Source organism: Ailuropoda melanoleuca, chromosome 11 (genome assembly GCF_002007445.2).
Source record: "Ailuropoda melanoleuca isolate Jingjing chromosome 11, ASM200744v2, whole genome shotgun sequence".
Taxonomy (NCBI): domain Eukaryota; kingdom Metazoa; phylum Chordata; class Mammalia; order Carnivora; family Ursidae; genus Ailuropoda; species Ailuropoda melanoleuca.
This window is the reverse complement of record NC_048228.1, coordinates 105,498,576-105,523,519: the sequence shown is the minus strand read 5'-3', so window position 1 is coordinate 105,523,519 and position 24,944 is coordinate 105,498,576. Positions and strand designations below refer to the sequence as shown.

At 51.6% G+C, this 24,944-nt stretch overlaps 1 protein-coding gene across 3 annotated transcripts in view; it reads left to right on the top strand.

The window, feature by feature from the left end:
- The window catches only part of CRMP1 (collapsin response mediator protein 1), a 74,723-nt gene that overhangs the window by 4,343 nt on the left and 45,436 nt on the right, over positions 1-24,944 (top strand). The window contains exons 1-2 of one of the 3 annotated variants that reach the window (XM_034672145.1): positions 61-114; positions 20,196-20,284. In XM_034672145.1, the coding sequence (XP_034528036.1) occupies positions 76-114; positions 20,196-20,284 (128 nt within the window). In that variant the 5' untranslated portion in view covers positions 61-75. Of the gene's footprint in view, positions 1-60; positions 115-1,378; positions 1,496-20,195; positions 20,285-24,944 lie in introns of those variants that run through there. The other 2 variants (XM_034672144.1, XM_034672142.1) reach the window with 2 other exon arrangements.

Here is a 24,944-nt window from a genome sequence, read left to right as displayed (position 1 = left end):
GACCGGTTGAGAGCCGGGCCGAGCGAAAGACAGCCCCACAGGTCCGCCGGCCGGGCTGAGGGCGCCAGCGGGGCCATGTCTTACCAGGGCAAGAAGAGCATTCCGCACATCACGGTAAGCCGGGCCCTCGCCCCCGCCGCCTCCCCGCCGCTCTTTGTGGGGTGGGGGTGGTCGCCGCCTGGGTCCGGATCCGCGGGGGGATGGCAGGGGCGGCCCCCGAGGCTTCCTGCGTGGCGGCGGGTGGGGCGGGGCTGATCTCAGCATTGCAGCCCCCTCCCCCCAGCCTCTGGGGACAATGGGGGTGGTGGTGGGGGAGCCCCTCATGGCTAGGCGGGGCTGGAGCCTCGGGTCCCTCTCCCCGCGGGCTTCCCGCCCCCCACCCCCCACCCCACGGGAAGTGCCGGAGGCTGGCGTGGATCGGGAGGATGCAGAGCTGAACAAAAGAGGGAGGGGCGCGGGGGGCCGAACCCCTCCCTCCAGCCCTGGAGCCTGGATGGGGCGGGGAGTGGCGAGCGTCCTGCGCCTGGCCTCCGCACCGTCCAGCTCTTGGCCCTCGCCGCCGAGTTCCTTCCCAGCTCGAGGAAAGAAAAATCCCGTCCTCCGCCTCCCACTCCCCGCCCATACTGACGGAGTGGAAGCCTGGACCTAGAGACAGCGCCATGATGGAGCGCCCCTCCCATTCCTCACCGCAGCTAAAAATAAATCTAATGGGGCGGCACTGGCAGCTGTGGCCCCAGAAGGGTTAACGCTGGGGGGTAGGAGGGTGGTGGGGGCTGGCCGTCCGCCGTCCCCGGGTGTGGCCGGAAACAAAGGATCCGTGCTTTGTCTCGGGTGGGGAGCTGAGGGCTGAGGGCGCAGCTTTGGGGAGACCTGGCCTCCACCCCATTCCCTCCCTGGCACCGGAGTCGAGCCAAACCAGTCCTGAAGGATGTGGCTCACAGGCGCTAGGGAAGCCTGTGGGCCTTTGGTGATGGTGCTATAGTAGCCAAGTGCTGGGAGGTGGCATTCTGGGTGTGATAGAGCCCTCCAGCATGATACCTGAGGTTGGAGGACAGGAAACCCAGCATACTCATTTATCCAGGATCCTGGTTCCTGGAGCCCAAGGGCACCAACAGGAGCGCAGCCTTGGGTAGGGGAAGGGAGCTGACATTTCTAATTTCCCATTAGCCTGCCCAGTCTTGGGCAGATACTGTTTTGAGTCTTCTCAATAAATCCTTTGAAGGAGGCATTGTCTACCTAAGCCTCCCAGAGGTTGGAGCACAAGTGAGAGGCAGGTTGGGACAGAGACCCCCTAGGCCCCCACCCCTGTGCCTCCTCTCTGACTGTGGGCTGAGTCTTCCCTTGGAAAAGCCCTCCTGGACCCAGCTTCAGGTCTTGCCANGACCGGTTGAGAGCCGGGCCGAGCGAAAGACAGCCCCACAGGTCCGCCGGCCGGGCTGAGGGCGCCAGCGGGGCCATGTCTTACCAGGGCAAGAAGAGCATTCCGCACATCACGGTAAGCCGGGCCCTCGCCCCCGCCGCCTCCCCGCCGCTCTTTGTGGGGTGGGGGTGGTCGCCGCCTGGGTCCGGATCCGCGGGGGGATGGCAGGGGCGGCCCCCGAGGCTTCCTGCGTGGCGGCGGGTGGGGCGGGGCTGATCTCAGCATTGCAGCCCCCTCCCCCCAGCCTCTGGGGACAATGGGGGTGGTGGTGGGGGAGCCCCTCATGGCTAGGCGGGGCTGGAGCCTCGGGTCCCTCTCCCCGCGGGCTTCCCGCCCCCCACCCCCCACCCCACGGGAAGTGCCGGAGGCTGGCGTGGATCGGGAGGATGCAGAGCTGAACAAAAGAGGGAGGGGCGCGGGGGGCCGAACCCCTCCCTCCAGCCCTGGAGCCTGGATGGGGCGGGGAGTGGCGAGCGTCCTGCGCCTGGCCTCCGCACCGTCCAGCTCTTGGCCCTCGCCGCCGAGTTCCTTCCCAGCTCGAGGAAAGAAAAATCCCGTCCTCCGCCTCCCACTCCCCGCCCATACTGACGGAGTGGAAGCCTGGACCTAGAGACAGCGCCATGATGGAGCGCCCCTCCCATTCCTCACCGCAGCTAAAAATAAATCTAATGGGGCGGCACTGGCAGCTGTGGCCCCAGAAGGGTTAACGCTGGGGGGTAGGAGGGTGGTGGGGGCTGGCCGTCCGCCGTCCCCGGGTGTGGCCGGAAACAAAGGATCCGTGCTTTGTCTCGGGTGGGGAGCTGAGGGCTGAGGGCGCAGCTTTGGGGAGACCTGGCCTCCACCCCATTCCCTCCCTGGCACCGGAGTCGAGCCAAACCAGTCCTGAAGGATGTGGCTCACAGGCGCTAGGGAAGCCTGTGGGCCTTTGGTGATGGTGCTATAGTAGCCAAGTGCTGGGAGGTGGCATTCTGGGTGTGATAGAGCCCTCCAGCATGATACCTGAGGTTGGAGGACAGGAAACCCAGCATACTCATTTATCCAGGATCCTGGTTCCTGGAGCCCAAGGGCACCAACAGGAGCGCAGCCTTGGGTAGGGGAAGGGAGCTGACATTTCTAATTTCCCATTAGCCTGCCCAGTCTTGGGCAGATACTGTTTTGAGTCTTCTCAATAAATCCTTTGAAGGAGGCATTGTCTACCTAAGCCTCCCAGAGGTTGGAGCACAAGTGAGAGGCAGGTTGGGACAGAGACCCCCTAGGCCCCCACCCCTGTGCCTCCTCTCTGACTGTGGGCTGAGTCTTCCCTTGGAAAAGCCCTCCTGGACCCAGCTTCAGGTCTTGCCAGCAGACCTTTGGTGAGTTCCTGTCTAGAGGTGTGACCCCTGAGGGTAGAGACCATCTCTCACCCACCCATAATCCCTGCCTTCTGAGATTTGAAGGTGTGAGTGGCCAGTCCTATAACACTCTGGTTGCCTAAGAATCAATGGAAGAGGCGTGGTTGCCCCAGACAAGCAGTGTGACAGGAAAGGGGGGTTTGTTTGAGCAGGTCCAACCTTGCGACTCTCTAACCCTGATCCTCAGGGGAACCAGGGCAAGTGATGGGAGTGGAGGTGATGCAGTGACTGCTGAGTGTGGAGCCTTGGGTCCCATTGTGGCTGTGGCCCATGGCAGGTCTGTCTCCCTCTTAGGAACCTGGTTTCCAAGAAGGTGGTTTTGTCCGTTGGTCTTTGAGGCAGGTGTGTAAGAAAAGTACCCCAGACTTGAACAGCTGCCCTGCCCCCCTGCTGTGGCCCTCAGGAGTGGGGATGGCTGCCCAGGCTTTTGTACCAGACGGATCTGGGAGCTCAGCTTCGCTCTGCCACCTCTCAGCCTCTGAGCTCTGACATTCCACATGGGCCCACACTGGCCGCTTCCCAGGACAGTGTGCATCCACGAGGACTCTGGCAAAGCACTTAGCATTATAAGGGCAGGAGAACTGCTGGCTGATTCTGCTGCTTTCGTCTTTGTGCGAAGCCAGTAGTCAACCTGTGTGTCAAAGAGAACCAAACGGAGTGGTTCTAGCAGCTTCGATGCTGAAAAGATGCTGAAAAGTATACTTAGTTCCTGGGAAGGAGGCTATAGATGAGTATTTATTTGTGTTTCATTCAGTGCACATAAGCCCGCTTCACCCAGAGAGACTTGTGGTTTAAAGAAACAGCAAGCCAGGGAGGATGGACTTGGATGGAGCTCCTTTGTGGGACCCTCAGCTTCCTGAGGATCTTTTGCTGATAATGTACACGTTGTGACAGGAACCGGAAGGCCATTAAATGAGTGGCAGGGCACTGTGGCTTTCCAGATGCGGCACCCTTAGTTTGCACAATAGTACATTTGGTAAGTCAGTAACATGGACCGCGCGGGCCGGGCACTGTGCTGGGTGCTGGGGAAGGTAGGCATGAGATGGGTTTGCCCGTGCCTTCCCAGAGTTCGGCAAAGACTGACATTTCTGCCTGAAATTGCATCCAAGTGTGGGGGGTGTCCTAAGGGGACACACAGGAGGCTGGTGGAAACCATAGAAGGGACACACCTCCTAGTGCTGGGAGGAGGGGGTTTCTGCATGAGTGGAGGGAGGCCCAGAGGCAACTGAGTGTGGGAGAAAATGAAGGCAGGTCAACGCGGTGCGAACCTCTGCTTCCAGGTGCGGCTGCTGTGAGCAGGGATAGTGAATCCTGGATGTTTTTGGTAGCCCTGGCGTGTGTGGCCCGTGGAGGGACTTGGGGGTTGAAAAGGACCAAGGTACAACTCTCAGCTCATCCCCAAGATCCCACCTGCTGGATGTTGGGTCACTCTGTGCCCCCTTGAGCCTCAGCGTTGTTGTCTGAACAATCAGGACAAGGTCCCAGATTAGCCAGAGCATCCAGAGATGGGGGAGAAGGGACATCCCAGGCGGGGCATGGATGAGTTAGGAAAATGTTGAATGTGATCGGGCATCTTTCCTTCTATTTCCCACCTCAGCCTTTTCCTGAGATCATAGAGTACCCGACAGAGAGGAGGGAAAAAGCAGAAACGCTTAGCTTCAGCCCCTAAGGATTGTTTAAAATATTTACAAAGCTCTTTCATGTGTGGCTTTTTAAAAAATTAATGGCACAGCCAGGGATTAACTTAGCTAAAGCTGTTTCTGGAGCCCACTGCAGTGGGTAAGTGTGAGAACATCCTGGGCGTGGCTCTGAGCAAACAAAGGCACATGGCTTCCTGGCCCCACAGAAGCCCTCCGCTCCCAGCAGAGCCACTGAAGGGGGAGGTCGGCTCAGTCGGGGGGGGGGGGAGACCAGAGTGTCCACCACAATGGTGAAGAATTATTATTATTTAAAGTAGGACTTCATGAAGACTGGTCATTTGTGGGTTTGCAGGCTGTTACAGCATTCAGCATGACCTCCGTGATCTCTCACTGGGTTTTCAGAGCAGTCCAATGAGGAAGGCAGGCTAGCCATATCCCTGTATCCCAAAGAGTAAGCGAAGGTTCACGGAGACTTGGTGGCATGTAAAAATTCTTGCAGTAGCCTGTGGAGGAAGGAAGAACCAAATGCAAGCAGAGGGGCTAGAAGGGCTGGTCTGCTTGCTATGAAAATCACTATCCGATTGAAATCGGTGTGTGTCTGTGCAGGCGTGCGTTCCATCAAACAATGAAGATGAGCAGGGAGGAAAGAGATCAGCAAGTGGAACTCACACCAGACTCAATTAGTTATTCTAATATGCAAATATGGAAAACACGTGCAAATATGCAAAACACGTGAGACCTGTTACACTTCTTCCTGGGGATACCATTCAGTTTATCTACAGATACTCAGTTTATTTACCCCCCGTTTTTTTTTACACAAAGAATTTGAGATGCCCACAGGGATCTTCATGCATATAGTGAAATCTTGGAATACCAGAGCTGAGGATCGAGGAAAAGCTGGGACCAGACCTGCCAGCGTTTCAGGCCACTGGAGGTGTGCAGCTGGACATCAGATACCGATTCGGAGCTTCTGTCATCCAGGACAGAGAAGCAAACACCCTCAGTTTCTTCAAGTGGGCCATATTCTTAGGGGAAAAATTATTTTGTTTAAATTAAATTCTTAAAAAGCATTTCAGAGAGGGTAACAATGATATCATTCAGACTTCTGTAACCCAGCTATGCCAACTTAGCCCTGCATGTCTGTTTCTCGTGATGAACTTGGCCATGACTGAATCCATGGGACTCACGTGATGTGACATATGTGAATGTGCCTGGCACATTTCAGTGGCTGACAGATGATCGTTCCCTTCTCCAGACTCAGGCTCTCTCTTTGAGGAAATGAAAACTCAGAATGGCAGGTGAGCAGGCAAGTGTTCACCGTGTATCTGTTCTGTTCTTGGAACTGTGCAGGGTGTGACGGGCAGCTAAAAATACCTATTTCATGATCCATGACCTTAACAAGCTTCGCCAGGTGACAGGTACACACACGAGCAATTAAGGATGACAGAGCACAGGTGTTAGAGGGACTTGGGGAGGGGAGGACTCAGTGTTGGTGGAAGCTGTAGGGGTGGCTTCCCGGGACTTGGGGGGCAGGATGAGCTAGATGTTGAAGGATTTAATTGGGGGAGACAAGGGAAGAGCATACAAGGCAGGTGGAACAGCCTGTACAAGACTTGGGCTGGGGAATGAATGTGGTCAGAAGAGAGTGAGACGTTGGATGCAGATGGATCAGGGGGTGGGGAACGGGAGATAAGTGTGAAGGGGTGCGGGTATGGGGGGAGTCTATGACATTTTGGAGGTCAGGTAGAATGTACCCAACGTGATGGAAATAGCACATAGGTCCCAAGTCTGGCTCAAATGCAGGTGGGATATTTGATCCCAGGCAAGTCACTTCCTTTCCCTGGGCTTCAGATTCCTTTTCTCTCCCTCCCTCCCTCCTTCCCTCCCTCCCTCCCTCCCTCCCTTCCTTCCTTCCTTCCTTCTCTTTCTTTCTTTCTTTCTTTCTTTCTTTCTTTCTTTCTTTCTTTCTCTTTCTTTCTTTCTTTCTAAGAGCAGGGGGAAGAGCAGAGGGAGAGCGACAGGCAGACTGGGCTGAGCACTGAGCCTGATGCAGGGCTCGATCTCATGACCTTGAGATCATGATCTGAGCTGAAACTGAGAGTTGGACGCTTAACCGACTGAGCCACCCAAGCGCCAGGGGATTCCTTTTCTTTATAGAGGTGAAGTGGATGACCCAGTTCCAAGTTTAGGACACTCTGACTTTATTCTGTGGGTGACAGGAAGCCACTGGAAGTTCGTGACTTGGGAAGCTGGTATGATAAAGGCAGCATGGAGGAGTGTGGCTTCTGAAACCAGACAATTTGGGTTTGGAGTCTAATTGTTCCACTGATTCGCTGTGTAATTGGGGCAAGTGTCTTATTCTGTCTAAGCACCAGTTTTCTCATTTGTGAAATGGGGATAATAATACTCCGTAGGGTTTTTGCCTGAGAATTAAATGACCTACTATGTGTCAGCCGCCTAGGCTGGTGCCTGCATGAGCTGTATCCTCTATAGGTTGTTACTCTTATTGTGCGAAGGTGTCTTAGCTCTGTTCCGTAGCAAACCACTGCCATGTCTGGCTTCCAACAACATGCATTTAATTCTTGTTGATGCTGTATGAGGGCCTTGGATTGGCTGTAGCTTTGCCCCTGGATGCTGGTGAACAATGGGTCTGTTCCTTATATGGCCTCACTTTGGGACTCAGGCTGAAGGAGCTGAGGAGAGAGGCACCAGAGACTGGTAGCAACCTGACACGCCTTTAAGAACTTGTGCTCAATTACGGCTCACAGTCACGTGGTCAAAGCAAGTCACGTGATCAGACCTCAATCAACGGCGAGAAGCCCCATGATAAGTTTTCTTAAGGAGATACGAGGATTAGGTGTGAAAGTTATGGCAAAAAAAAAAAAAAGAGAGAGAAAAAGAAAGGGCACATAAATCATGCTAATAAACACTTGTTGGAGCTAACGATGAGGTGGTCAGGAAGTGTCAGGAAGAAAAGGCCTGTGCTGCTTCTTAGGTTGCATGAAGTTGGGAATGAGCACCAAGCTGAGGTGTCTGGGCGGGTGATTGGAAATCCAGATTGGGGCGGGGGCGGGGGGGGTGAGAGCCAAGGGCCAGATATGGAGATTAGGAACCCATTACAAGAGGCGCCAGTAGAAGATAGGAAATGTGAGCTCTTCTAGCCACCAGTGGGCCGCAGCCCATGAGCCGTGAGCAGAGTGTTGTATTAAAAAAATCCTCTGCAGATGTGCTGCTAAATTTTGATCAGCACGTAAAATTTATATTTTTGCAACCGAGTCTACAAATCGTTCTAGTAACATGTATCAGGTGGAATCCTGGGCACTCACGACAAGCAGGGAGGTGTTGAATGAGTCAAATTTTTTTGTGAATCAAAGGAAGCTCCTGCCCTAGAAAGCAAGCCTCTAGAGGACTTTGCCCTTGTGCGGATAAAAGGACCCAGAGTCAGGGCCGTGGACAGTGCCGTGGTGCTGAAGCGTAAGCATGTGAGCTCTTCAGGTCCCTGCGACAGGCTGTCGCACAGTAGTAGGGATGTGCTGTGAATGCTGACTGACGTGGTTTTGTGTACGTCTTTAGTTACGGTAAGAATGCTGCCATTTTTTATACTGTTTGAACATGTGTTCTGAACACAGGTTGAGATTCGTTGCCCCGGAGAGATGCAGTGATGAAATCCTAACTTTGCTCTGAGAAAAGACCACTGTGAATTGGTGTTGGTGGCTTGGGGGAAGGAGAGGGATCTAGGGTGTTTCCTAGAGACGCTGGTCTAGAAAACAAGAGCAAGCAGGGAAAAGGAGGGAAGCGATGGCTGTGGACATACGAGGTTACAGCTGCCCACTCCTTCCTTGGGCTTGTACTGCAGGCAGCTGGAACATTCTCTCTGACCAGGCGCACCCCTGTCCGGCCCTGCACCCTCGTATAAGCTGTGTCCATTCTCCATGGAGGATCCTTCCCCCGGGGGCTGGGAACTGTGAGGGCTCCCACGTCAGTAACTTTAGTTTGTCCACTCGCTTGAACGCTGGAGGGCTGGGACAGCATCCCATTCTCTTTGGCATCTCTCAGGAGTGCTCTGGCAGGCAGGTGACTCACAGAGAAGCTTCACACTGTGCGGGCGGATGAATGAAACCAGGCTGCAAATGGTGTTCCTTTGCTGAGTGAGGTTTCAGCCACTTCTGCATTTGACTTTCCTTAACAAATATCCTGTCTGTGGGTTTAGTATGGGTGGTTACCATCCAGAAGAAGATGAGGGTTGCATGAAGGGTTTTTGGTGCTCTAAAAAAGGCCTCCCAAGTGGTACTTTGGCAGGAGGGAGAGGACAGAGCTGATCTATTAATGGGCTTCTTTGCATTTCCCACTGAAAAGCAAGATTTTACAATAAGGGCCTTCAGTTTAAGCTGGAGCATCATAGCACACATGTCCCCTAGGCCTTGACTGAATAATGGCTTCGGGTCAGTTCCTTGGCTCAGTGGGTCTGATGCAAAATTGCACAGAGCAAACAGGTAGCTGTTTTAGAGTATGTACCTGTCCCCAAATTATGCTGCCCTGTATTTTGTCCCATACTCATAGACCCTTAGGGCTGAAGTCCTAATGATATCTCAGCAAACATTTCATTTAATACAACCTTAAAGTCAAAAGGAATCTTCTAAGTTATGCGAAATTTTCAATGTTAAGAAGATAGGAAGTGGTGTCTGTTGCTTCTCCCCGATGCCCCCTTCTTTCCTCTAGTGTAGGAATTCCAAATACCCTCTCCTTGCATACCTCTGGTGACAGAGAGATCACCACTTTACTCAGCAGCCTGCTTTACTCTTGGGCAGCTCCGTTGTTGGAAAGCTCGTGTGTGTGGACTGAGAGTCTGCCTCTTGCTCTGCTTTTGCCCCCAGAGTTTTCACAGGTCTCCCTTTCTTCCACACTGGCATTCCTGGGGGCTCCGGAGGGCATTTCTCAGACATTTCTCCTTACCCAGGACCCTCTTTTTTCCAAAATGGCTCTGGTGCTCTATTCCTCATGGAGTACACTTTCCAGGAGCAATGTTAGAATTTTTCATTCCTCTTTTCCCCTTTCATTTTCTTCTTTTCTCTTTCTTTATTTCTGGGCATGCAGAGCAAAATAGACTCAAAATAAAACTTTAATCATTGAGCAGTTTTCAAACTGGCTTAAAAACTTTCTAGGGTCCTAGGGTCACAGACACCTTTGAGAAGCTGATAAAAACAATGGAAACTTTTTCCTGCTTCCTCAGTGCTTGGACACGGGACGTTGGGCATAAAATATTGGACCACCCAGACCAGTATCCAGCGTCTAAAGTGTACAAAGTGCTTTTATACATTATCTTTAGTAATCCTGTGGGTTGGTACTTTGATTAGTTCCATTTACAGACGAGGAGACTGAAGTACGCAGAGGTTAAGTATCTTGTCCCAGGTCACGCAGCTGATGGGCATAAGCTGTAGTCTCTGGCGTGAAGGATCTCCCAGTCTCGTGGGAGAAATAGACAGACGAAGATGAGCTGGAAGATGAGCGTCACGGAGCAGTGCTAACCATGAGGTGCATGCCTCGAGCTGTGGGAACTGCACGGGCTGACCATGTGCTCCTGGGGTCAGGACGCTGTGGCGCACAGGGTGAGTTGGAAATCCTTGGGTAGATCAAGTTTGGCAGGAAGGTCATAGAAAGACACGGGGGTATGAAGCTGTAGGTTAGGAGCCAGTGTGTGGTAAGGAGTGGAATGTGGGAACACACGGCTGGCGGAGGGGAGGGGTCAGGCCAGAAATTACCCAGGTGGGAGTACTTTGTCCTGTGCATGAGGACAAGCTGGTGAAGGGTTTAAAGGGGAGGCGTGACATGGTTGCATTTGTGTTTCAGAGAGGTCACTGGCCGTCATGCGGAGGGGACAAGACAGGCAGCAGAGAGACAGGTGGCGAAGGCTGAACTGGGCCAGGTGCAGTGGGAGGTGGGAATCAGCAGGTGCATGTGAGGATTTTCTGGACCAGATGCAACAAGATCTAGGAAAGACTTGGGTCTGAAGTGAGAGTGTAGAGAGAGGTCAAAGATGGAACTGAGCGTCTCAATGAGATCTAACTCCCCATGTTGCAAAGGTTAAAAAAAAGACAAAAAACACCCCACAAAAACCAGGCACAGATCTAAGTGCCTGTCCACGTGTTAATTCATCTGTCTTTTGAAAGAGCTCTGTGCATTACAGGTGGGAAACTGACACAGGCAGAGGAGAACTTGCCTGGGGCACAGGCTGAGTAAGGGTGGGGCCAGATCAGAGCTTCGGCAGTGTGCTTGGCACCCACAGACTTAACCAGCAGGCCACTCTGCCTCTTTGTCAAATGAGATAGTGGGTGTGGAAGCATCTGGCTCACAGGAAGCATTGCCAATGTTTATTAGGCGAATAGGTCTCTGCATTTAATATCTCCCCACTGGGGAGCTCTTAGCAGCTTTCAGAGCCCTTTAATCTGCCTTACTCCCTTCTAGCCTTAACAGCAGCAGTCCTATCAGGAGGGCAGGTCAGTGCATGGCATCGGGATTGTGCTTGGTAAATAGTTGAATGGGTCTATGTGGTCGGTTCTTGCTTGTTCCCATTTTGCAGAGGAGGGAACTGAGGCTCAGACATGTTAGCCAGGTACAGTGAGGAGAACACAGGATAACCACTCCGGGAGCAATGTCATTCTGTAGGGACCAGGTGGAACTAGGTTCAAATCTGACAGCACCCACTCCTGGCTGTGTAACCTTGAGAAATTACTTTACTTCTCTGAGCTTCCTTGCTTGTAGCAATCATACCCACTTCTTTTTTATTTTTTATTTCATTTATTTCCTTTTTTTTTTTTTTTTTTTTTTTTTTTGAGAGAGAGAGTGCCAGTAAGGGGCGGCGGGGGTGGTGAAGAGGGAGAGGGAGAGAATCTTAAACAGGCTCCAGGCCCAGTGTGGAGCCTATCATGGGGCTTGATCTCATGACCCTGGGATCATGACCTGAGCTGAAATCAAGAGTCAGACACTCAACCGACTGAGCCGCTCAGGCACCTCAATTATACCCACTTCTTCAGGTAACTTAATTAAAAATGAAAACCCATGTAATGCAGAACCGACACTTAGAATGCGCTCAAGAATGTGATTTCCTTGAAGGTAGAGGATTTCTGTCCAGATTGCTTTGTATGAGGTGAAAAGCAGAGACAAGGCAACACAGGGGTCTCGACATAGACCCAGATGTAGCTAGCGCCATCCTTCCTCCTACAGGCAGCCTGAGGGCCCTGCCCACTCCTGGGGTCTTCATGCAGGTGGGTTAGTTTAAAACCAGATAATCCATCCATGAGGGAGTATTTCCTGACTGTCTGCCGGTCTCATGGGACCTGAGAGCTCGCTGTTAAAACTGCAGTTGTCATGGAAATGGGCCCGAGCTTCCAGAGAAGGCCTGCAGTCCATGGGGACCACTGCTATTTCTGCTTCATGAAGGAGGAAAATGCCGCTGTGCTCTCTACCTGTGCAAGTGCAGAATGCATGTGTATTAATTAGGTTTGGTGTCAGGTCTGTTGCCACTTCCAGGGCTGCCTTCCTGGAAAGTGTGGCAAAGCACAGCTGGCTGACTGGCTTCCCCCTGTGGCAAATCAAAGGCAAATGGGCTGGTTTTCTGGGAGTACCTAGGATGTACAGATGCAACATATGGTAGCACTTGCTGCAGCAGGAAGGTCGGATGGGAGATCTGCAAGGGGAGCCTGCAAGGATAGGGGCTCTGGTTGGTAAAGATAGGAATGGAGTCATGGAGTTATGAAGTATTTGAGCCAGAAAGTTCCTCAGATGGCTCTCGGCATAGAATCTTGATGGTGTATTAGTTCACTTCGACACAATAATGCCCCATCACAAGCAACCTTGTAAATCTGACTTCCAGCCCCAAATATTTATTGCTTATCAGTCTGTGGGTGGCAGAAGTGTAGCAGAGCTCAGCTAGATTTGTCTTCAGGCTTCTGTTTGTGTCATGTATTCTCCTTGTATCCCCTCCTTCTGGGACTCAGAATGAAGGAGGCTCCTTCTTTGGGTCATGTGGTTCTCATGGGGGAAGGTGGATTGTCAAGATTGAGCTGAATCCCACCTGCTTCTTAAAGCTTGTGCTCAGACTGGTGCACTCACATCCACTCTCATTCTGTTGGTCAAAGCAAGTCACATGACAGTAACCTCGGCTGGAGGGTACCTACATCGGAGCATGGCAAGGGTGGGGGAGCAGAAAGAATTGCAAAAAAAAAAAAAAATTGCACAACCCACCACAGAGGGTCCGTATCAAGATTATCTGGAGGTGTGTGTTAATTACATAAATTCTTTTTTTTTTTTAAAGATTTTTATTTATTTATTTGACAGAGATAGAGACAGCCAGCGAGAGAGGGAACACAAGCAGGGGGAGTGGGAGAGGAAGAAGCAGGCTCATAGCAGAGGAGCCTGATGTGGGGCTCGATCCCATAACGCTGGGATCACGCCCTGAGCCAAAGGCAGACGCTTAACCGCTGTGCCACCCAGGCGCCCCTAATTACATAAATTCTTGGCCCACAAGCTACATCTGGTAAGTGAAAATCTTGACAAAAGCACCTGGATTGGAATTTTTAGCAGACAATCCCAATGGATTTTGGGGATCATCTAGGCTTGGGTGCTGTGCTATAAGTTGTAGATGCATGAATAAGGTATGCCTAACTGTCCTTTTGAACGTTTGGGTTGTAAACATAAACCTCAACATTAGTGGCTTATGGAGTCTGAAGGACTGGTCACTTTTAAAACTCACCTTGACATTTCTTCTGTCTTAAAAGAATGCAGTTCAATGCATGGTCAAGCACATGTCTATCAAAACGGGGCTTCCCAGATCTTTTTGAGACTCATTTCCGTGGCAGCCCTTTGAAGGAAGGGATTCTTCATTTTTTCCAAGGAGTGACTGGTTATTTCATTACTCTGATTTAGAGTCTTAGTGAAGCATTGTGTATTAGTGAAGCATTGTAGGAGAGGGGACATAGGGCCGCATGCCCTCGCCCCAACTTCCTGGGTGGGAGAATTAAAGTATTGGAAGGGTGGTACTAAGCCTTAGTGCTAATGTAACCGAGAAGAGCAGTGAAGAACTGCAAGGAGGGATGGGGGAGAGGCATCTTCACTTCCCAGGGTTTGGACAAACCTTGCTGTCCCAGTGCTGAATGATGTTTCAGGACCACGGACAGCGCAGTGCTCCCACTTCCCCTTCCTCATTTACTGCGTGGAACCTGGAACTTCGAGAACTCTGTGTCTATGCATATACCATTTATTTTGTTGGAAGGCTCCTCTTCTCTCCCTTTTTTGGTGTCTTTGAACTTCTCATATTTCAGAACCCAGCTCAGATGTCCCCTCCTTGATGACATAGTCACTGTCGTTCCCTCTCTCTGTAATAACAGCTTTGGTTTTCTGCTATTTCCCAGATACCCAAGGTTGCTAAACTGGTGATTTGGACGAAGTGTTGATTTGATTAGCACAGCACCTCTCTTTTCTTCCAAGCCTCCCTAGACCTTAATGGGTTTTCCAACCCTCTGACTTTGCGGTGGAGAGGACAGATTTTATTCCCACCAAGCAGGAGGGAGAACAGAATGCAGGGAGACTTAATGCTTCCCTCAGGGATAGACAATGATGCAGAAACTTCACTGTGACCCAAACCTCCCCTCCTAGCTAGGCTGACTGTTGTTTACTTTGCTGCTGTGTGGGTAAGGATGGCTGAAGCTTTAAGGGCTAATTTTTGTGTGTAGCACTCAACATAGTACTTAGCGTTTGTGAAGAGAATGAAGGTGTCCTGCCAACACCAGCTCTCTCCCAGTTGGGGCTGGATGAGAGATGATGGTGGGTTTGCAGACAAGCTCTTCCCTTCCCTGAGCTTCTTTGACTCACAGGACATTTGGCAGAGACGTGATTACTGCCCAGAACCAAGGTTTAGGTGAGTCCCTCCTGAGGGACTCCTTCAGCATCATCTGTGTTGTGCAGGCTTTGCATTAAGGCAGCTTCTCTTCCCGGCAATAGGCTTAGGCTTTCGGGGAATTTTAAAGGCAGAAAAAGAGATTTCTGATGTGTCTCTCTGCTCTTTTCTCCTGTTCTCTGTTTCTTGCCCCACCCCCTCTTCCTCCCTCCCTTTCTTCCCTCTTGTCCATTTCCCTCCCTCTCCATCTCTTACTCCTATCCCCTCCTTCTCATTCCCTTCCTCCCTGTTTCCAAACCTTCTCTTCTTTCTCTCTTTCTCCTTTCCTCCTGTCTGTCACCCTTTCTCCTGCTGCTCACTAAACATTTGCTAAACACTTCTGGCTGGTCCTTGGGGATCCAGAGATGAATCACCCCAGGCACTCTGGCCACAAAGGGATGTCTGGCCGTGCAGGAGATGGGCACGTGAACAGTGACCTTGACGTGGACTCAGTGTTGTGGCAGAGGAGTGTGCAAGGCATAGTGGGACATGGGGGCACCCCACAGTCTCTGCTGGGGGGAGTCAGTTACTACCAGAAAGATCTACTCTCCCCTCCTGAATTACTACCATATAGAGAGTTTGGTATTTTGCTTTTTCAACTAACATTTTATTGTGTAGCACTTTTGTCTGTCCTTAAAAATTCCTGGGAAATATTTTAGTAGATGAATGATACCTCATTAGTGGTGTGATTATATGATTATAATTAATTCTGGATCACACCTTTGTGCATAATTCTTTTGCCCTGTTTGGGGATATATTCCTGAGGAGAGATTCCCAGGAGCATCTCATGCCATGCTGAATTTTTAGATCAAAGTTCACGAACGGTTTTAAGGCCCTTGATATATTTTACAGAATTGTCTAGTGCTTCATCTTATTGAGAAACCTCAGCTTTGAGGAAACTATAAAGATTATCGCTTTCCCTTCTTATACATCTGTCCAGTATTTATGTGATGTCTTCTCTCAGAAGCTTTTATATGTTTGAGTTCTTATTTGATGAAAGCCCTTTCATTATCATGGTGCCCAGCCGGGACTCCCTTCTACACATGGTGTTAAGGTCCCCACGAGCTGGCCCCTCACACCTCTCCAGATCCCCACTCCAACGTCATACTTCAGCCAGATAAAATCACGTACAGATCCCTCAGCACACCAGGCTCCCTCTCCCTCTGTGCCTGTCCCCATGTCATACCTCTTTCTGCAGTCTCTTTTCTCCTTTGCCATGTGGCTAATTCCTACTCATTCTTCCAGCTCAGATAAGCATTTTTCCCCCTGGAAGAGCTGGAAGGTGACAGGGAGGGGTGGGCTCTGGGCTCCTCCCCATCTCTTCTCTTCTCTCTGCCCCAGCCCTTTCCAGTCTCCCCCACTGGCCTGAGAACTCCTTAAAGGCAGGCACTATTTCTTCTAGCTGTACACACTCCTTCCTTAGATAGTTATTGAATGTGCTCCTGCTTTAGAATATGGCAAAGAATAAACAGTGCCTAACTCTACTGAGTATCTTCATGGGCCAGGCCCGTGCTAAGTGCTTTGTGTATACACACCTTGGACTTCTCCCAACCGCCTTATGAGGCAGGGACAGTTGTCCCCGCTTGCAGATGGGGGAACTAAGTCTAGAAGAGGTTAAGTCACACGGATAATAAGCAGGCAGAGATTGGATCTTGTATCTGACTCTGGACATTCTGTTCCTCCATAACACCGATCCAAGGACATGAGCCCTGCTGAGCATAATTCACTTTAGGTCACTGCTGTCACCATGGAATGAATGGCAGTCTCTGGCATACCCTGCTGTTAGACTTTTGTTGAGTTTTTGATTAGGTATTTCGTTTTCTTCCAAGTATTTAAACACTGGCTGTTATAGAGAGCTTGTCATTGTTCATATATGCTATCTGTGCGAGGCAGGGTATCATTAATTTTCTTTTAGGTGTGTGACTTTTACTTTGTTAAATTCTTAAAAATTATGTACCATCAAATTCACTCCTTCTGGTGTGAGATCTTATACTCAGATTTCCTGCATGAAGAAAGGGAGCCCTAGAATGCTGGGTCCGTGGGCCACAGACCTCTGGTCTTTCTAAATTGCATCTAATTATGGGTGTCATGGATTCTAGAGTGTGAAAATGTTTTAAGATGTGACAGAAGGGTGTTTGATGGAGCCAATGCTAGGCAGGAAGTTAGGGTGCCTTGGGTCTCCCCTAGACCCCTGTTAGTTATGTGAATGTAGAAATCCACCCCATCTCGAAGCCCCATTTCTATCTGTGGTCAGATCAGACCTAACGAGCCTAACTCTCATAAAACACAATTCCTAAGTGGAGAAATCATCCTTGTCAGATTTTCCATACCACAAAAGGATCTATGTTTGGAAAAGATGTAAATTCAGTTCCCCTCTTACATATTCACATGACACGTCAACAAATAAAGGACCTGCGAATTCCTGTTGTACAGATAATCTGGGTTTCCGCTTAACCCAGAATTTTCTAAACTCACCACACCTGGGAATCCCCTTTGGGACTAGCATCTACTTAAACCCCTCTGAGCTAGAGTTCCAAAGAACCTGATTCTGAAAATGCCAATTAAAAGGCAAAGGCTAATGTTAAGGAAGAAAAGGAAGCAGTCACAGCAGCTCTTGCCTCATTATGGACTTGCTGGTTTAGAAGGACTCTTGCCCCTGAGAACACGGGCAGGGACGCTTGCAGTAGCTACACACCGTCCGCTGGTAGCTGGGGAGGGGATGGGTTTGAACACAAGCTGCCCCGCCTGATTCTAGGAAGAGCAGGCTTTAAATACCACAGTGCTTTAAATACCACCTTTCAGGCTGAGCCTGTAAAGCCCTCTATTAAATGTGACAGGGCAGACGGCTGCCTGCGGGGGGCCGTGTTCTGGAAGCCATGCACCAGCTGCTGCTGCTGACTCACACTTCCCTGCGTTCTGGTGCCCGGGAAAACCTGCACACCAGCTTGTCTCTGCTTCTGGAGTGTAAAGCCTGCACCTCCTCTTTCTCTTGGTCCTGGAGTATCTTCCCTGGGAATGTGCCAGTTGTGGCTGGCTTCTGTCACAGGGGTAAGAGGCAGGTTGTAGGGCCTGGGAGTGGTTGAGCTTGAAGCCAGAGACCCTCCTGCTGGGGAGCAGGATGTGCTGGCTCTCACTTGTCTTCCTTGCCTCGTGGCCCATAGTTCCTTGTCTCATGGCTCTGATACCTTTGCTCTCCATCTTAACCTCTTCATCCTTCAAGAATCAGTTCAGGGATCCATCCATCTGTCCACCCATCCACCCATCCATGCATGCATCCATCTGTCTATCCGTCCATCCATCCATCTGTCCGTCTGTCTGTCCACCTGTCCAGCCAGACAGCCAACCAGCCAGGCTGTGGCCGAGTATCAGAGATGCAGAGGGAAAACAGATACAGCCTTTACCCCCATGAAGCTAACGGTTTGTGAGGACAGCTGCAGGGCACCATTGCAGTTGGCACCATTATCCACACGAACGTGTGTGCAGGAGTCCCCCATGAGTTGTGTCTGACACAGCCAGTGGGGGAGCACCACAGCTCTGATGTCAGTGGGCAAGTGGCATTTTAGACAAACCTGTGACTATGTAGTGTGGGGAATGTACTGTAGTCAGTACTATGAGACAAGTGGGCAGAGGTGTGGGGTTTGCGGGCAGGGCACTGGGGTCTGGTGTTCCCGACAGGGCAGCCAGTGGGGCGGGGGTCTCAGGTAAGTGATGCTGGACACACACCTGAAGCAAGTGAGAGTGAACGTTGCCTGGGTAGTGGGATTCCAGATTACATCGGGTCTCACCAACCTTGGCTTTCACTCTGAAGGAGATACGGGGCTGACGCACGATGGCAGCAGGGGGTCCTGAGCGGCAGGTTGTGTGCCCTGTTTCTGCTCAGCGAGCCTTCCCTGGTTCTTCAGCTTGGGTTAACCCTTCTTCTCCGGGCTTGTGCGGGACCCTCTGCCTTCCTTGTCCTGGCCAATGCCATGGGACCATTGAGATCGCTCTGAGCTGTATTCCGTACAGTTCCTCAGAGGGTCCTGGTGGGATCAAGCCCCAGTGAACGCCAGTGTTAGCCGGATCAGTGAGCACTTTGTATGGGATTTGCATGCCTGCCTGCCTCTCCCTGCTTCCCCACTCCAGTGTGTGCAGTCACCTCGCATAGACACTGTCTGCCTCCAATCCTTGTCTCAGGCTCTGCTTTCAGGGAGACCCATGGAAGACACTCCCTTGGACGTGTCTATCCTAGAATTACTATTGTCTGTTTACTGTCTCTCTCCCTACCCCATGGCTGGGGCTTAAGGACAGAGGCTGTGTTTTTTATTCATCACTGCATCTCCAGCCAGGAGATAGTACACGTATAAATAAGCACAGGGCAAAACAATTCTCAGCCTCTGAGAAATGCAAATTAACAAATATTAATGACAGCTGAGGGTGCTTGGTGATTTTATGCATGGCAAATTGGGGCAATACTTTTGGGAAGCTATCTGGTCATATCAAGGGCCATAAACGAGGTTTATACTGTTTGACCCAGTTGTTACACTTCGAGAAGCGGTCCTAACAATTCAAGCTGAGCGAAAAGCTTCGTGTGCAGAAATGGTCATTGCACAATACGTAGCATTGTGAAATGGAAAAGAACGTAAGCGTCCAACAGTAGGGGGGTCATTAGACAATTTATTGTGTATCCATAAGATGGAGTATCTTGTAGTCACTTACTGTTATGAAAAACATGTAGTAACCTGGGGACACTCTTAGGATACAATGCAAACAGGACACAGTTGTGTTCTTTTTGGCTCTAGAATTTGCTGTGTTTTTTCTGCCTCTGGGCCAGTTCTCTGTCCAGACACTCCCTGAACGTTCGCCCGCCCTGGCCTTCTTCCCCACTGCTTGTTTGGAACAACTCATCTTGACTTCTTTTCTAGGTATGAGCGGGCCTTGCCTGGCCCCCGGTAAGGTGGCAGCTCCTTCACTTTGCTCCCAGGGCGGGCACCCCCCCTCTGCCTCTCCCTCCATCCGCTCCAGGAGAGCACATCCCGCTCAGTCCCTGCTCTCTCCTGGCTCCTGAGGTCTGGGAGCCGAGGCAGCGAGCCAGCCCGTAATGGGGGCACGGAGGGGTGGATAGATGTGCGCACTGTGATCGCAACCATGGGGAACGGAGGAGAACGGTGGAGAGAAACCTCAGACGTTTGGCTGGAGGTTGTTCTGGGGGAGTTGTGTTTATTTTATAGTCACTCTGCTAGCTTTGAAAAGGTCTCTAAATTGAGTTTTATTATATTCAGTAATAATGCCCTAATAGACTCCTGTTCTATGAATGACCTAGTTTCTTCAACAAATGAAGGGTGTCTTAGGGGGAGGAGGGCTGGTGTAGACGTCGGAAGACAGCAGAGAGCCAGATGCAGAGTGGGGGCTGCGAACGGAGCCCCCCTCGAACTGCCCACTGTAAACCCGAGTAAAATTGAGCCCGGGCTACTAACTCATATGAAGGAATCACTGTTAACTGGGTCTGTCGAGACGATGGGTTGCGGTTCCGTTTATTTAAAAACTCTTTAACGGTTGGAGATACATCCTGAGGTATTTCCAGGTGGCGGGGTACGGTGTTTGGGATTTATTTTACAATATCTGAGCAAAAACAAAACATCTGTGGGGGTGGGGGAATAGGTGAAATGTGAATGGCCGAGTGTTGGAGCTTTTGGGTCGGATCATGGACGTGAGGGGGCTTTTTTATGCCATTTCTTTACTTCTGAAAATATTTGGATAATTTTACATTAAAAGTTAAAAAGAAATTCTCAGCTTTTCCCCAGTGACACTTCATGCTTTGCTTGGCTTTTCAGAGTGACCGACTCCTCATCAAAGGTGGACGGATCATCAATGATGACCAATCCTTCTATGCCGACGTCTATCTGGAAGACGGACTTATAAAGTGGGTTGACCAAAACACACCTTTTTCCTTTTTTAAAAGACTTTATTTTTTTAGTAATCTCTATACCCGGTGTGGGGTTTATTTATTTATTTAATTTTTTTTAATAACATTTTTTTATTATATTATGTTAGTCACCATACAGCACATATTGCATGGTGCACTGGGTGTTATACGCAAGTAATGAATCATGGAACTTTACATCAAAAACTAGGGATGTACTGTATGGTGACCAGTGTGGGGCTTAAACTTACAAGCTTGAGATCAGGAGCTGCCTGCTCCGCTGACTAAGCCAGCCAGGCATCCCCAAAACACGCCTTTTAAGAAGCCAATCTCAGGGCGCCAAGGTGGCTCAGTCAGTTGAGTGGCCAACTCTTGATTTTGGCTCAGGTCATGATCTCAGGGGTGTGAGATCGAGCCCCGTGTCAGGCTCCCCCGCTCAGCAGGAGTCTGCTTGTCTCTGTCTCCTTCTGCTCACTCTCTCTGTCTCTCTCTCTCAAATAAATAAGTCAATCTTGAAAAAAAAAAAAAGCCAGTCTCCCTAGGCTGCCGGGTCCTTTAGGGTTCTGTCCCAGAATGACAGTGTTGTCAGGATCAGGGATGCAGAGACGCGGGGAGTCCAAACTACAGGTGGGGAGGGGACTAGCGGTTCTGGAGTGCCCCCACTGTGCCAGCCTCATGCAGACCATTAGATGCACAGGGAGGTGTGACGTGTGGACGGCAGGCTGGGGAGGTCTAACAGCTGCCCCACGTTGTCAGCTGGGGTCAAGGCTCAGATGCCCACCTCATACGTAGGACCAAATTCACAGCTCTTTCTTCTACCACCCCCCTTCCCCCCCCGCCCCGTTTCTCGAGTGGGTGGAGGGAGCCAGGAGAGAAAGGAAGAATGTTAGGACAGGGCTGCAGCATGCACTGGGCCAGGGAGGGTTTCTGCACTTTGTCCCTTTTGGTTTCCTCTCTAGCTGTGACATCCAGGTGCGTTCCACCTGCTCGGTCACTGTAATAAAACACCCCGGCTGGGCAGCTGAAACAATAGAAGCTTACTTCTCCCAGGCTGGAGGCTGCAGGTCCTGGATCAGGGTGCTGGCAGGGATGGTTCCTTCTGAGATCTCTCTCCTTGGCTTGCTGACAGACGGCGTCCTCTCTCTGTGTGCTCCCGTGGCCGTCCCTCTGTGCACATGCGCACAGGACACCAGTCCTGTTGGATCAGGGCCCCACCTGAATGGCCTCATTTTTCATTTAGTCACCTCTTTAAAAGTCCCATCTCCAGGGGCACCTGGGTGGCACAGTGGTTAAGCGTCTGCCTTACGGCTCAGGGCGTGATCCTGGCGTTGTGGGATTGAGCCCCACGTCAGGCTCCTCTGCTATGAGCCTGCTTCTTCCTCTCCCACTCCCCCTTTGTGTTCCCTCTCTCACTGGCTGTCTCTATCTCTGTCAAATAAATAAATAAAATAAAAAAAAAAAGAAAAGAAAAGGAAAAAAAAGTCCCATCTCCAAATACAGTCACATTCTGAGATGTTGGGGGTCAGGGCTTCAACATATAAGTTTGGGGGATCACAGCTCAGTCCACAACACCAGACAGTGGTTTGGATGTGGCCTCCACACTTTCCCGGCTAGTGATGGAGAGGTTCAGCTCTCTTTCACATCATGAGTGCTGTGGATTCACTGGCTGCTCGTCATCTTCCCCTGGAGTCTGGAAGAGTAGGAGCCGGAGACTGTCTCAGTATCCAGCCTGGGCTGCTGGCACAGGAAGGAAAGGCAGAGGGGAATGTGAGCGAGGTGAAGGTCAAACAGGAATGGGTTCTATTAACAGGACCATCTGGTGCCCATGTAGGCTTTGATGAGGAGGGGGAGGAGAGACGGTGGAGGAGGGGGAAGGGTTGAGGGGAGGAAGGAGGAGGGGGGAGAGGGGGAGGGGATAAGAGGGAACTGCGGATGGCTGTGAGCCCTGGGAGACCATGCCCACGACGTGTCCAGTGAAGAGCTCAGGAGAGCGTGGACCCCTTCTCTGCCTCCCTCTTTCCAGTCCCAGACTCCGACCATTTCAAGCCCTGCCCCAGCCTCCCTTCGTCCAGTGGATTCCTTCCTCTCACTTCTTCCCAGTCACACTGAAAACGTGGTACCCGCAGAGCTAGCCCAGCAGCTCTCGCCTGGAACCTTGCACCCTTAAATCCTCTTACCCCCCATTCTCATTTCAACCCCTGCCCTTCCCCGTCCCCCAACCCCTGTTTGTCCTGTGGGTCCAGCTTGTATGGTTCCTCCTCCAGGAAGCCTTCCCTGACCCCCTTGCTGGCAGCACATCTCTGCTGGCCAGCCTGTGTGCCCGTCCCCACACTCCTCATGCCGCACTTGCCCTGACTAGGGCCCTTGCCTTAAGGCCTCCCCCCTGCCCTGCCCCAGGGCCTGGCACCGTGCCGGCTACGGAGAGGGACCGGGAGTGCTGACAGGAAGTGTAGCAGAGACGCCCTGACCTGTCCGGTGGCGGGACCTTGGTCTTGGCCGCAGCACAGCCTGGAACCAGAGGAGAGAGGCAGAGGTGGAGGGGGGAGTGAGGTTTCTAGGCAATCCTCTGCTTAGATAAGGAGACAGCCACTCCGGGTGACCTCTGGTTTGTGGGGCCTCGGGGTTCTGGGGCATGGGGGTTAAAGGATGCCAACGCTTTTGCGGGACCACCTCCCCACCAGTCACGTGGGATTGAGGTTAGCTCCCCAAGCCTTGCAGTCCAGGATGTGTATACATGAAACAAGTGCTCACTGGTCAAGCTGCATTTATGAAGCGCTTACTGTATGAGTGAACACCTGGAGTCTTAGGGACTTCGGTGGACCGTGTTCTGTGGTCCACAAGTTCATTACTTGTCAACTCCTCTTAGTCAGAAACCCCTCTTTATTTGACTGTTGCTCCTCCCCCCACCCCACGAAGCAGAGCGAGTCTTCAGATGGTCGTTCGGAGCACGGATCCCTGCTGGCCGGGGAGTCGGTGTGGAGGCCGAGACCCAGGGGACCGCCTGGCGTGAGGAGGCTCAGTTATGCTCCTTCACTCTGATCGAACCCCAAGAATTCTTCTCTTTTGTGGCCATTCGCCAAGTTTTCTTAAAAGCTCGTCAGCTGCGTTTGTGCCGAATCTGTTAGGATTCCTGGAAGGTTCCATCCAGTTTGCAAGCGCTGGTGACTCAGACGCTGGCCACCAACACTTGTGCGTGGGCCCGGGTGGTGCTGGGGGTGCAGGCAGGGAGGCGTCTGGCTGATTCACGAGCCTCCCGTTCCACACACACCACCATTGAGAACTAGTTGGGTTCCTCCTCTAATGCACTGGGGGTTCCTTCTGGGTTGGCCCCAGTTTGGGGAGAATCTGCTCTTTCTGTGTGAGGGAAGCAGGAAGGCAGTTAAGGCTGGGGGGTAGAACCTAGATATTATATTAGACTTGGGGAGACCTGGCTTACATCCAGACCCACGACTGACTTGCTGTGCAACCTTGGACAAGTCACCATACCTCTCTGAATTCCGTGTTCCTCTTTTGCAGAATGGGAATACTTCCTGTAAAGAGAGGCGACTGTCATGCCTTTGAAATGGGCCCCGAACGGTAGTAGTTGTGGGCACGGCAGCATGGTGACCATGTCACACACCCGGTCAGACTCCAGATACCCCCAGGTGGGGCTGCACTGCCCATGCCTGCTCCGGGTCACGCCCAAGCCTTCACCAGCATTAAACATTTGGACATAATCCCGTCTTCCTGAAAAGCCAGTTGAAGCATGAAACGAGATGGTCTGTGAAGTGCTTAGAAGAGCCGGTGGTCAGGGGTCACCTGCTCCTGCTGTGAGGTTTGGGGGCGCTTGCTCCTGGATCCCCCGCTCTTCAGCTCCTGACACATCTCCATGTGTTTGGCGCTGGACAGTGGGGGGATCGGGCAAGGCAGGAGTCTGCAAATCGAGGTGGAAGTGACAGAGGGAAGGACACTGGCGTTAGAAGCAGCAGCCTGTGGCTGTGGGAGCGGTTGCGGTCGCGGTAGTGGTTTCAGGCACCGTGATTTGCTAGACTTATTTCCGGTTTCAGGACAGTGTGCGATGCCTCACTTCTGCGGGAGAGCCCCAAGTGAAGTCCCCTGTCCCCCCCGCCCCACTTGCCTGGACCAGCCCTGCCCAGGGGTCCAGAGGAGCCGGGAGCTTCTGCTTTAGCCGCTTGGGTGTGGATTCTGTTTGGGGCCTGCCGTGGTCCCCGAAGCAGCACTTCCCTGGGTCTTCATTACGGGTGTTTTCATGTGACTTAGAATATTGTTGCCTGATCTGAAGAGTTCAGAGCAGCTGTATTTTTTTTTTTTTTTTTTTAGTAAAAATTGCTCAGTTCAGATCTAGCGGTCTTTGCCAGGCATTGATCTTGGAGGCTGTCATCTCTGTCCTGGTTCTGGCAGAGCCTCCCCTCCGCTCCCCACGTGTCTCCCGACTCTGGTTCCAACAGATGAAACACAGCCGCCACCACACGGTGCAAGACTTCCAATTTCTTAGGGTCTTCTCCCTTCTTCCTCCCTTTGGGATTTTTCCCCTTCTGGCAGAAGTTCGCAGGCCCCTAGTGCACTGGGGAACAGAAGCGATGGTCAGTGTGTTCAGAAAAACTCTGCTCTCTCCAGTGTGATTCCCTCCAGGCAGGTGTTACGATGTTAGTGGCTTTTT